Source organism: Lemur catta, chromosome 4, assembly GCF_020740605.2.
Source record: "Lemur catta isolate mLemCat1 chromosome 4, mLemCat1.pri, whole genome shotgun sequence".
Lineage (NCBI taxonomy): Eukaryota > Metazoa > Chordata > Mammalia > Primates > Lemuridae > Lemur > Lemur catta.
The window spans coordinates 57,738,054-57,752,053 of NC_059131.1; the positions used below are offsets into that span (position 1 = coordinate 57,738,054).

The 14,000-nt window shown below is 42.6% G+C and overlaps 1 protein-coding gene across 5 annotated transcripts in view; it reads right to left on the reverse strand.

Annotated features, from left to right (window-relative positions):
* LOC123637089 (meiosis 1 associated protein) overlaps positions 1–14,000 on the reverse strand; it is a 68,294-nt gene that overhangs the window by 11,149 nt on the left and 43,145 nt on the right. For 4 of the 5 annotated variants that reach the window (XM_045549926.1, XM_045549924.1, XM_045549923.1 and 1 more), the window contains exons 5-7: positions 10,523–10,696; positions 5,959–6,121; positions 5,113–5,254 (exon numbers count right to left, since the gene is read on the reverse strand). In XM_045549926.1, coding sequence (XP_045405882.1) covers positions 5,113–5,254; positions 5,959–6,121; positions 10,523–10,696 — 479 coding nt within the window. The remainder of the gene's footprint in view (positions 1–5,112; positions 5,255–5,958; positions 6,122–10,522; positions 10,697–14,000) is intronic. The other variant, XM_045549925.1, reaches the window with a different exon arrangement.

A 14,000-nucleotide genomic window follows, 5' to 3' on the forward strand; every position in this document is an offset into this window, starting at 1 on the left:
AATATCAGGAAAAAACAACCATGTCATTCTGAAGTTTGGTTAGTCAAATTTATATCTTAAACTTTTTTTTTTTTTGAGACTGGGAATTGGTCTGTTGCCTGGGCTAGAGTGCAGTGGCATCATCATAGCTGACTGCAGCCTCAAACTCCTGGGCTCAAGCTGCCTGCTGCAGCCTCCTGAGTAGCTGGGGCTACAGGTGTGTGCCACCACACCCAGCTAATTTTTCTATTATTTATAGAGATAGGGTCTCATTCTGTTGCTCAGGCTGGTCTTGAACTCCTGGCCTCAAGTGATCCTACTGCCTTGGCCTTCCAAAGTACTAAGATTATAGGCGTAAGCCACCATGCCTGATGTGTGCCTTAGACTTTAACCCCAAATCATAGGATCATATATTTAAAATCCTACTTGAAATATGCTTTTCTCTAAAAAGAAATAGAGCATACAAAGGTCTCATGATAAGTAGAGGAAATTCGAAAGGTCTCAGTGAAAAAGCACCATTTGAGCTTGGAATTTCAGGATAGGGTAGGAGTTGAACACATGGAGATGAGAGAGGGGACAACATGAACAAAAGTTCAAAGGTGGGGACATTTAAGGTTTGTGTATTAATTTGGTTGGAGTGTATGGTACATGAAGCGGAATAAAGGGAGACAAAGCTGGACCTTGAATATTAGGCTAAGGAATATGGACTTTATGTGTAAACAACAGCAAGCTATAAAATATTTTAAAGCTGAGGAGTGTCAGAATCAGTGCTGTATTTCAAGAATATTAATCTGTTGGCAGTATGTAAAATGGATTGGGAAGGGAAACACTAAAGCCACTGAAGACAAATGCAATAGGTACTGTAGGGATGGAACAGACCAGGCTTAGTAAGTCATTGAGTATTGCACACAGAAAAATGTGACAGGGGAATACGTCAAGATTAATCTGGTGCCAATGTGTAGGGTAAATTAGAAGAGGAAGAGATTGGGGTAGGCAAGCTAGTTAGGAGTTTACTAAAGAAGTCTTGATGAGGACAGGCAGTGGGAACAGGAAGGAAAGGTCAGTTAGTTACAAGTTATGTTATGAGAGGAGAATTGATGTGGCTTAGTGATGAAGTGGGTGTAAAGCGGCAGACGGCTGAAAATGACTGAGGTTTCAAGCCTGGGTGAGTAGACGATGGTGGTACTGCTATTAACAGAAAAAAGAAGTTAGAATGAGAAGTTGGCTGGTGGGGAAACATAACAGTGAGAAACAGAAAGCAAGAGAGTTATACAGGGAGCTGGCTTGAAATCAGATTTTAAAAGAACATAAAAAAAGTGTAAGATAGAATAAAAAAATCAAGGATGGATTTAAAGAAGTGGGGCAAAATTATAAAAAATAGGGTTAGGAAGGTTAAAACTCTAAATAAGTCTTGTCACATAGTAGGTACTCAAAAATATATTGAATGAATGAGCTGAAGCTTGTGAAAAATTTGTCCTCTATAACTGTGGTCCCCAATCCCTGGGTGTAGACCAGTACTGGTCTGTGGCCTGTTAGGGACTGTTAGGGACTGGGCCACAGAGCTCTGCCATCCTTCCCCCACCCTAGTTCGTGGAAATATTGTCTTCCATGAAACTTAGGGCGGGGGACCCACACAGCAGGAGGTGAACAGCGGGGACAAGCTTCGTCTGTATTTACAGCTGCTCCCTATCGCTGGCATCACTGCCTCAGCTCAGCCTCCTCCCCTTCACCCCAATCCTGTGGAAAAACTGTCTTCCATGAAACCAGTCCCTGGTGCCCAAAAGGTTGGGGACCACTGCTCTGCAATATACTGCCATTCAGGATTTTTGCTGCTTGGAGAAGATGTCACGTGAAAAGCAAGAAGGAATAGTCATTTAAACGCTATTTTGCTTCTCTGTTTTCCAGAATAGGAGAGTGGTCTTTAATCTGGATGAGGTAGACCAGAGTAGAGAGAACAGTAGCACAGATGGGTAAAGAGCTGTTATGAGTCCCCAGCCACTTTAAGTGAGTTCAAGTCTGGTGAAGTACAGAAGCATGGGGTGTAAGTGAAGGGAGAATTTGCCTCAGTGTTGTAATCTGTATTTATCTGGCTACATTCAGAGTAGGGAATTGATCAAAGAAGTTAAAATCATGGGCTTTGTAGTCAAGAGAACTAGGTTCAAATTCTGACTTGCCCACTTTGGTAGCTGTGTGACCTTTGATAAGTCACTTGGTCTCTTGAGGCCTTAGTCTTCTCCATTTGTAAAAATAAGGACAACAATCTCTACTTTACAGAATATTGTGAGGATTAAATGAGGGAAAGTATGCAAAACCCTTGGTTAAGTGACTACCACTTAGTAAATGTTCCAAAAAATGGGTATCTATTAGTGATGGGTAAACTACGTACTTGTGATTTTCCATGAGAGAGGAGTGATAAAGAAGTCTCTTCATCCCTAGAACAATGCCTGGCACACAGTGGTCTGTAAATATTTGTTGAATGAATGAATGAATGAATACATACATACATACAGATTCTCAAACCCCGATTCAGTGGCAGGGAGACTCTGCTCTTGAGTATGTAAGCCAGGATGGAGGGGAATACACTTTCCCATCCTTATTTTTAATGACAACATAATATTTCATTGTTTGGCTGAGTTACAGTTCCTATAATCCCCCTCCCATTTAGATTTAACAATTTCTCTATTTAGGACATTTAGTTGTTTCCAACTTTGTACCATTGTAAATAACACTGAGATGAACATGCTGGTACATACATCTTTGCTCCCTTTCCTGACTCTTTTCTTGGGCTACATTCCCAGCAAAAGTGTTGAAGAGTATCATTTGCCAGAAAATTTACACTCTCTGGTAGTATATTAAAATGCCAATGTATGTTTAAAATATCAAGTACCATAAGAACATATTGAAGCTACTTGGGAGAAATTCCTCCCAAGTGATGTATCATGTCCGAAATTCTGAGGACTTGGGTGGAGTAAATAGTCAACCGAGCTGTTAGGCACTAACAGTCACAACGGGTCTGTTGTCTCTGCACTGCAAAGACAGGAGATGAGTGTTCTTCAGATAGGAAACAGGAACTCAGTGGGTGGACCTAAAAGGGAGTGTGGGCTTTGAAACAGGAAAAAGAGAAGTCTGCTTCTGATAGTGAACGAGATGCATCGCCATGCTCTCCTGGTCACCCATATCCATCCTACTAGGTCAAACCTTTATCTATATCTGTCCTTGTATTCTATTTGCAGTTGTTTTATTTTGCTTTCTAATGTTACATTAGTTTCAAGCGTGTGCTCTTTTATTTTTTCTATTTCAGGGAATGACATCCATTTAGTCGTTCAAGTCAGAAAGCAAGCAGTTATTTGATACTTCCTCTTTCTCAGTCCCTACATCAAATCCTTCACCAAGTTCTGATGATTCTATCTCTAAAACAGTTCTCTAATTGGTTTACTCTTCTGCTCTTATCTTTCCAGGTTCCAGTCCAAGCCATCATCTCTTGCCTAGAGTACTGCAATGCACCCCTACCTAATTTTCTAGTCTCCATTCTTGCTTCTGATAGTGCATTTCCAAACTTCTGCCTAAGTGATATTTAAAAAACTTAAATAGATGATGTCATTTCTCATGATTTCTTTCCCGACTTAAAATAAAGTCCAGAGTCCTTAATTTGGGCTACGAAGCTTTGCACGATTTGCCCCCAGCTCACTTCTCCAACCCCACCTTTCGCCTCTTTCCCCTTTGCTCCAGGTTTCAGTCACAATCGCTTTTCTGTCCTTGATTCTTAGCTCTTTCCAGCCTTGAGGTCTTTGCACATGCCTTTCCCTGCACCTGGAATGCTTTTCCTGACAACCCTCACCTGGCTAATTCTCACTCATCTAGCAGGTCTCAGTTTAAATGTCACTCCCACAGAGAGCTTCTTTTATAGCAACTTCTTCTTCTCCTTTATAAACTTCTCACAATTAAGAATACATACACAGACACACACACACATATTTTTGTCTCTTCCATTACAGAGTAGATTTCTTGAGGTCATAGGTAATGTCTATTATGTCACCAATGAATATATATCCAGATCTTAAACAATGTCTGGCACAGACTAGGTGCTTTTCATTTATTTATTTATTTTTTTGAGACAGGGTCTTGCTCTGTTGTCTGGGTTAGAGTGCTGTGGCATCAGCCTAGGTCACAGCAACCTCAAACTCCTGGGCTCAAGTGATCCTCCTTCCTCAGCCTCTGGAACAGCTGGAACTACAGGCATGCACCACCATGCCTGGCTATTTTTTCTATTTTTAGTGGGGATGAGGTCTTGCTCTTGCTCAGGCTGGTCTCGAACTCCTGAGCTCAAGCGATCCTACTGCCTCGGCCTCCCAGAGTGCAAGGATTACAGGTGTGAGCCACTGTATCTGGCTGGTGCTCTTCATTTAAATGAACCATAGTATCCAGTATAGTGTTAGGAAGGAAGTGGGTTTTAAAATATGGTTACTTATGGAAAATTCTCTGTTGTCATTTAAATCTTACAAAATCAGGGATTTTCAAGTTTTCTTTTTTTCTTTTTTTAAATATCTGTTTTTTCTTTCTTTTTTTCTTTCTTTCTTTTTTTTTATTTTGAGACAGAGTCTCACTCTGTTGCCCAGGCTAGAGTGCCATGGCATCAGCCTAGCTCACAGCAACCTCAAATTCCTGAGCTCAAGCAATCCTCCTGCCTCAGCCTCACGAGTAGCTGGGACTACAGGCATGCGCCACCATGCCCAGCTAATTTTTTCTGTATATGTTGTTAGCTGTCCATAGAATTTCTTTCTATTTTTAGTAGAGATGGGGTCTTGCTCTTGCTCAGGCTGGTCTCGAACTCCTGAGCTCAAACAATCCACCCGCCTCAGCCTCCCAGAGTGTTAGCTAGGATTACAGGCATGAGCCACCACACCCAGCCTCAAGTTTTATGTTACATAACTGAATTTGGGAATTATTCTCTATAGCATGAAACATGCAAAGGCAAGTCAGATTTACTCCAAATTTTAGAGTGTTTCCAGTTTTTATTCTGTCCTCTTGAGAGTTAAGGCAGCTTTGGGATTAGGGCAGGATTAGTTAGCTGCTTTTCTATGGTTGGTACTTTAACACTATTCTTCTTCCTCACCTGGGGATATGGGTACTCACCAGCAGGCTGTGACACAAAGCATGGAAATGCTGCTGATTTGTCTCTAGCTCATCCCAGTCCAGCTGCCAACAGCTTGTGGGTCTGAGGATGAACGGGAGTCCATATGTCAATGACTCGCAGACCCCGCTGGATTTTAGAGCCCTAGGAAGAGACAATGGTAGTGAGAGACTCCTCAGTGATAGCTAGAACTTCTACCCAGATCCACTTAAATTCAGCTGAAGTCCACACTACTATGAAAGCTTTTAGATTAGGGTCTGTGAATTATTTACCTTTGTATGGCTAGCGTCTAGTATAGTATCTAGCACACACAAGACTGTCAAAGCTCAGGAACCTGTGCATTGGCACTGTGGTAGGAACTAGGAAGCAAAGTGGCCTCTGCCATCATTGCTAATTCTACTCTAGAATTGGTTTCCTGGGAAGAAAGAGTTCAATTAACAGTATTTAGGGAAATAGGAGGGGGCAGGGGTAGATCTTACGTACCACTTATTCCTTAAAGGTTGGATCTGTGTCCTGATGCTTAAACATAGTAGGTACTTAATAAACATTTACTGAATGGATAAACACCTTTCCTACTGATCTCATCTTTCTCTGTGTTCAGAGACTTTCTGGACTTCCAGTTCTCACCCAGACCTCAGAATGTTCTACTACAGCACTTCTTCTACCATCTGCTCATTCGGCCTCCATATGCTGAGTAGCTTGACCCTCATACTATACCTGTAACTGCTACTTTGGAACTGACCATTGCTTGCCTGACACTTAGAGATACTGTCTGTCTCTGGACTTCCTAGCCACAGAACCAGTAAGAATAGCATTTGCATGGATTGGGGAGATTCCCTGGACCATACTTGATCACTTGGAGCTTGTAACGAGAGGCTGATGACTGGGAAGCCATCTGGTAGAGTGTGCTGAAGTCTCCTTTGGGGTCATCCATTCTCAAGGTGCTGTCAGCTGTGCCAGGGAGCAGGGAGGGGCTGAGCAGTCGCTCTTGAAGATCACATTTCAGGCACACTACAATAAAAAGCAGCATTGGAAGAAGGATTGTGGGTCACAAGTTGCCTCAGGCTATGCCATTATGAGATAACATCTGCCATCCATTCCACCTCTATTAGGCAAGCAAGGGATGGGAGGAGGCAGGGGACTGGAAAGAGGAAAGCTTGATTGGTTTGGGAAGGTAAAGCAGGTCTGGATCCTATAGTATCTCTGTCACTCTATGCAACAGTTAACTTATTTTCTGGGTCTGACGTGGTTTTTACTTGTTTTTTTTGTTTTTGGAGACAGAGTCTCACTCTGTTGCCTGGGCTAGAGTGCCATGGCATCCGCCTAATTCACAGCAACCTCAAACTCCTGGGCTTAAGCAATCCTTCTGCTTCGGCCTCCCGAGTAGCTGAGACTACAGGCATGCACCACCATGCCCGGCTAGTTTTTTCTACATATTTTTAGTTGTCCAGCTAATTTCTTTCTACTTTTAGTAGAGACAGGGGTTTTGCTCTTGCTCAGGCTGGTCTCAAACTCCTGACCTCAAGTGATCCTCCCGCCTCGGCCTCCCAAAGTGCTAGGATTACAGGCATGAGCCACCATGCCTGGCAGGTTTTTACTTGTTTTACTTCTGGGCTGGCTGAGCAGTTGTCTCATAGTGAGAAATCTGGTTTGTGATCCAGTCAGAGGAACATGCATCCTCTACGGAGAAGGCAGCTAATGCCAAAATATGCAGGGGCCCTTTGGTAATCACAGAAGGAAATATTGCCTCTGCTGCTTCCCTGTGGCAAAGCTTTGGCAAGACTGCAGGTCATATGAAGGAAGAGCAGGAAAGCAGAAGTCAGGCAGTCAGGTGACTGTTGCTGTTTCTCTGTGGGTTCTTCTAGGGACATGGCGGGGGGGGAGGGGGGATGAGTTCCTGAAATGGTTTATTTTTTTATTTCTCAAAGAAACTGAGTAAATGACCTTCTGGGGCTTGGAGCATCACTGCAGCATCAAATAACAGTTCTCAGGAGGGCTTAGACTAGGTATGAGCCATTTATCTAGGAATTATACTCTGCTACATTAAGCTCCTGCTCCAGTAGGTACCTTCACATGCCACAGTGGACAGCGTTCTGTTGCACTAAGCTTGAAGCCTTGATGTTACAAAGTTTTTCAATAAAATGTATATCTGGCTTGCATACTGATAACAATCTTGTGAATATATGAATGCTGAGTACTTGTGAGAAGGATAGTTGATGTTAATGATTTGTGAAATGACTGTACTAACTGCAACATGAAGTAAAAACAAAAGTAGAAATAACAGAAAAAAAAAAAACCAACCAGAGTGGCAGAATAGATGTCAGATCCAGCTGGCCCTCCTGGGACCAGTGATTAAGACCAAGACATTAATTCTTGGTGAGATGGCTCTTGGCCTGGTTTGTCCCAGGGACCAGGAAGTCAGTAGGAGGGACTTTGCCTAGGACTCCAGCTTCCTCTCATTTCATCTGTGCCTGACTTCTCCATTCTGGTCCCTAGGCTTTCTGACTGGACAGCCGTGTTCATCGGGCTGAGGTTCTCAATGTTGGTGGCAGGAAGAATCACCTAGAGAACTTCTAAAAAGTACTGATGTCTGGGTCCTACCCCAGACCAATTAAAACCAGGATCTCTGAGGGTGGAGCCCAGATACTGATATTTTAAAAAAGTTCCTCATGTGATTTTTACTGCAGTCAGGTCTGAGAACTGCCCAAACTGTAGCCTCAGCAGAATGTTCCAAAGCTGGGAAAGTTGTCTTAGCAGGGCTTGAATCTAGAACCAGGTGTGCTTCTCACCATTCAGAGCCCAGGTGCAAAGGTGCCAAACCCCAAACCAAACAAGTAGACACTCATCTGTAGCTGATTCTGCATTCTTTCTGTGAGAGGAAGGCCCTTCTAAGGGAAGCACCTAGAGATGGGGTGAAGGGCCCTAGGTAGCCCAAAAAGTAGGTGGTATGGGTGGAGAACTTTGTAAGGAGGAGTTAAAGTGAACATCTGAGGCTCACTCCTCAAAGCAGTCTATAGGAGGAGAGCTCAGCACTTTTGTTTTCTTTCATTTTTTGTAGTGAGCCACAGGTCCAGAAATCCATGTGTGACAATGTTTCAGTTTTAAGAATAATAGATACCTACAGTATAATCTTTATTGGGTTATTTAAAATCTCAGGTGGGTCACATCCTCCCTAGAGGAAGCCTAATTTCCCCAGACCTCATTATAACTGTGCCTGAGTATCTAGATTTCAGTGAAGACTTTCCCAGCAGAACAGCTGACTAGAGTCTGGATCTAAATTCCACCATGCACCCTGAAGATGTGCAGATTTCCAAAAAATGATTACAGATGGAGATAAACATTCTGGCTCTGCCCCTGGTGCTGAAAGCCTTGGGAAGAGGGAAGGGAAGCCAGAGAAATTCTGATTAGCACCATGGGCAAATGCCATGCAACAGTGCAAGACAGTCTAGTTGCAGGAGTTCTGGGCCTTTGAGGGCCCCAGCTCTCCTAATGAGAAAAGTGAATCTCTAGCCCCTTCATTCAGAATTGCCCAGCACGAGGCTGGTTAGTATTATAGATAAAGACCCAGGGTCTGGAGGCAGACAGGGCTGGGTTTGATGAACATAGTCTGGGCTGAGAGAGGTCAAATGTACAAAATGTAGATTTCTGGTCCTAAGGGTTAAGAAGGAGTCTGGAGTTGCCTGGCTTCAAATCCTGGCTCTGCTATTAATTTTCTGTGAAGCCCTGTGAAAGTGTTTAATTTCTCTAAGTCTTAGTTTTCTCATCTGTAAAACAGGGATAATATTGTATTTAATTGATCCTAAGACACATTTTTTTCACATATTAACATCTCTGTATGTGTCTTAAAATTGCCATTGGCCAGATACTCTTGGCCCTTACTTAGTACTCTAACCTCAAAGAGCTCTCTCAATGAGGGTAAAATAATACTTGTAAGTGACAAGAAAGAGCTGTGTCATGTTTAACTGGCAGTGTTTTCTTTCTTAGTATACATAAGATAGTGGTATAACTTATAACTGATAGAATCTTAGATTCAACAACATATGGTAACAGTATCTACCTCAGGGTGTTGTGTGAAGATGAAATGGGATAATGCAAGGAAAAGAGTTAACTTACGGTTTGGCACAGAGGGAGGGCTCAATAATGTTAGCTATAAAGTAGCTTCTGTATAAAGTCGCCAGCAACCTTAAATAGGGAAAATAGATAAGTGAATTCCAAAGGATGGAACAAGGATAAATGGGTACTATCAGCCTTGGACAAGTGGGGTGGAAAGAAGGTGCTGGGAAAAAGATTTTATACACAAAGGAAAAACAGCTTAAAACCAAGTTAAGTTGTCAAAGGCATCCTGGGCCCTGGGTTGAAATGGGGGAGGGGAAGAGACCTGATGACTATCCCTAGAAAGAAAGGGTCTTGGGAAATCATAATCCTATCTAGTGACATTCCAAAGGGCTCTTCCTTGTCCTGAAGAAACAACGGTCATAAAGAGTTCTATTATAGCTGAAGAAAGGGAAATATACTGCCAATGGCCAAGAGAGAGCCCTCAGAGGAGGCAGTAACCAGAGTGGGCTGTGTGGGAGAAGGGCTTTGGTAAGCACCACATCCAATCCAGCCTTCAACCCTCAGTGATCTCGTTAGCTACGACCAATATTCTGTTTGGTGAGAAAGATAGGTACAAAATCCCACCCCTAAAGGAGAAGACACACTTTAGTACCTTTCCTTTTGAGCTGGGCCCTAAGGAGTCAGCTTTCCCAAGCTCCGTGTGGCTGACTAGACTGATGGGCCCATCTGCAGGCCCTGCTACCTTGCATCCTGAGCCAACCCTCAAAGGGCAGAGAATAGAAATGGCCTTAATCCTACCACCTAGTGGGACCTGGAATGAAGTATCACTATCAGGCAGAACAATTGCTAAGTTGGCATGCCCAGAACACTAGATTGATCTCTTAGTTTCAATAATTGCCTGAAGTGCTTTGTGAACATGGCCTGTCTCTGCAGTTGCTTTAATTTTCCTCAATTTGCTGCCTCCCTAGTGAGAAGATCTCTATTTAATCTTGGTTTGCTTCCTCTCACCATAGGCTCTGTTGATATTGGTGAGGTACTGGCACACCTCTAATTATAATGCCAATAATATTTACCACATTAACACTGAGAATATTGAGAAAAACATATGGCTCATTGTGCTTTGCTCCTAAACTAACTGGCCCTGGGTGGCCGGGCTTAATTAGGCTCAGCTTTCTAAATGGTCATGTTTTAGAACTTTTCTTCTTACTCCTCATGCTTCTCATGCTTATACTGCATAGCCTCATCCAATCCCTAAGCCTCAACTGCTCTGGATTCTTATGACTCACCAATCTAGAGTCCCAATCTCAGACAAGGATAATTATAGCCTATATGATATATCTTTGGGAGGTTGTATACTTGGATTATCTCTGGCTCTGGAAATATTGCTGAAACACCGTGAAGGAAGAAGAAGATGGATATGCTCTTGGTCTGTTCCACTGTTATGCAGCCAGGCTTTGAAGAAAATCTCCATGCTGACAGTATCATTGTCTATAGTCTGAAGGTCAATGTCAGTTCCCAGGAAAGAACTCTCTGCAGAAGAAAGGGAAATAATGGTTAAATTGTTTAATTCTTTTTTTTTTTTTTTTGAGACAGGGTCTCACTCTGTTGCCCAGGCTGCAGTGAGTGGCATCATCACTGTTCACTGTAACCTCGAACTCCTGGGCTCAAGCAATCCTTCTGCCTCAGCCTCTCGAGTAGCTAGGAATACAGGTACATGCCACCCACCTGGCTAATTTTTATTATTATTTTTTTGTAGAGATGGGGCTTGCTGTGTTGCTCAGGTTGGTCTCGAACTCCTGGGCTTAAGTGATCCTCCCACACCGGCCTCCCAAAGTGCTGGGATTACAGGTGTGAGCCATCACACCTGGCCTATTTAATTCTTTAATTGTGAGTTTTGAAAAATATTAAATGCACCCATCTTTTGACCCATCAATTGTACCTCTGGATGTCTAGCCTGAGAGACATTCTTGGACAGTGAACAAAGAGATATATGTAAAGATGTCTCGTATAGCATTTGTTGTAATAACAAATAATCAAAATCCCAAACAGGAAGCAATTCAAATGCCCACCAGTACGGAAGTGTTTACATTAGGGCACACTGAAACTATGGGGTATTATGCAGCCGTTAACAAAGTAAAGCTAAATGTACTGGCATGGAAAACTAAAAGATAATAAGTGAATAAAAGAAGTTATAGAACAGATACAATATGATCCCATTTACATAAAAATGAAACTATCTGCCTAAGTACATCCATATGTATGTGAATGCATTTTACCAAGGTCTGGAGGCTACCATCAAACTGTTAACAGTGGATAAAGAGTGGAAATGGAGCAGGGTTCTGAGATATGTTCCCTTTTTACTATTCATACTTCCATACTGTTTGCATTTTATTGGAACATTTGAGAATACAAAAACAACGCAAAAATTGTATGGCAATGCAAACTGAATACTTAGTTAACAAGGGGGACTTCAATTTCATGCTGTCTTACAGTAAAAATGTGTTCAATTATTACTTCTGTTATAAAAAGTGAATTAAAAAAAACTAAAACAATGATGGATTCCTGGGCTCCACATTATGATACAGAAGCAAGCCTGAAGCATTAGTCATTGGCACAGTGGATCTCACAAGTGTGATCAGCAGCAAAGAGGATGGGGATGTTCTGGGTGGAGTGTGATTTAATTCCAAATCCAAAGGAATGGGGTGACAAGGCTTTGCTGGTGTACTTCCAGCTTCAGGCAACACTAGCTCAGTTGGGATCTGTGTCTGCAGGTAAGTTCAAGTATAAGGTGGTGGAGGAAGCACAGAGGAAACAAGGCAAGAGCTGGAAAGAAACTGGAGAGGAACCCAACTTTCTTTGCTTCATCATGAGGGACTCTCTGAAGTACTTTTACAAAGAGCCTAAGAAAAACCAGTTGCTTCAATGAATTAACTTCTGTGTATGACTCATGGACTCCAGGGAGAAGGCTGGATTATTTCTAGAACGACATTCCTGAGGACAAGTCTGCAGAGGTGGCAGACTTTCCACAGGGAACAAAGGGGCTTCAGTCCAATGCATTTGTTCCAACACAGGGGAGGTGTGGTGAGATTTAGATGACTTCATGTCATATTTAGCAACTTATCCTGTGGCTGAAAAGGGGCAACTAATGCATTTCTCTATGGCCAGAATGATTAAAACTCTACTATTTTCCGTGAATAGTTATGAGGATTCATTTGTTAACTAGTTATTTCATTCATTCCATCAGAAATATATGACACTCTGTGCCTTTAAGGAGTTTATAAAACAACATTAATCTTGACCACTCGTCCTCAAACTCTCATATGCCACATTATGTTTTAGAGTACTACCACGACATATATAAAGAAACTGCCAGTGAATCTTTTTTTCTTTTTTAGAGATGGGGTCTCATTCTGTTGCCCAGTTGCCCAGGTTGGATTACAGTGGCGTGATCATAGTTCACCGCAGCCTCCAACTTCTAGGCTCAAGTGATCATTCTGCCTCAGCCTCCCGGGTATCTGGGATCACAGGCATGAGCCACTGCGCCAACTAATGTGAATCTTATCTTGTCACAGGCAAAACAAGGAGCAATTTAATTTTTCTGAGCCTGAAACCTACCTAGATTTTGACTTGAGTAACAAGTATGGAAGTGACTGAGGAACTTCTCTTCAGTGACGTGAAACAGTTCTTAAAGCATAAGGGGGCAGTTATAGAACTAAAGAATTGAACAAAGGAGCTCAGGAAGTGGAAAGGCTAAAATTGCTCATAGTTCAAATGACAGAATTTTGGAGAAGAGAAATAAGTGTTTCTTTTTTTTTTTCTCTCTGGGCAAAGGGTAGAAGATTAGAAACTCCTACCATGGACAATGTGAGGGCATAATGCAAAGTTATCTCCTATTAAGAATCTGGAAATAAGGCCGAGCATGGTGGCTCACACCTGTAATCACAGTGCTTTAGGAGGGCGAGGCAGTAGAATTTCTTGAGGCCAGGAATTTGAGACCAGCCTGGGCAACATGGTGAGACCCTGTCTTTAAAAAAAAAAGAAAGGAAGGAAAAGAAAAATTAGCCAAGTGTGGGGGCTCGTGCCTGTAGTCCCAGCTACTTGGGAGGCTGAGGTGGGAGGTTGGTTCAAGCCCAGGAGTTGGAGGATGCAGTGAGCTATAATGGAGCCAATGCAATCAGCTTGGGCAACAGAGTGAGACTCTGTCTCCTAAAAAAAAAAAATCTGGAAATAAGAAAGATAGGGGTTTCCTTAGACAATTAAACCATAAAATCAACATAGAGTGGTGAGGTCAGTGAAAAACAGTTACCTTAAGAAGTGAGAATGGCTTATTAACCACAGCAAGATTTGGCTGTAGCCTTATTGATGCTACTGGCATATCTAAGCAATGAATGTATCTGTTGGAAGGGTAGAGGGCTAGTCAGAAATGAAGCACAGAGAAGGAGAGCAACATGGGCACACGCTAGCAGTACTCGTCCACGCGTGGCTCAGAGAAGGCATGCTGACTTCCTGATTGTCCCACTGGCAGGGATATGTTTGTCAAGTCTCTGCTCTTGGTGATTATGGTGGTTATGGTTCTGGCTTATCCTTCATTCTTGAGCTTGGGAAGGTGAGTGTGTCTCTGAGAAGGTGCTGACAAAATCAACTTTCTGATCCTGCAAAGCTAAAGAACCAGGTATGAAGGAAAATGCCATGCCATTAGGGCCTTCTGGCAGCCTGTCAGGCAGCCAGTCCGCCCTGCTGACACTCCATCAACATTCTGACATTCTTTTTAACTTCTTAACATACACATTTTTGGAAAGCCACAGAGCAGGGCTGTTTCCTTTGAAAACGTTCT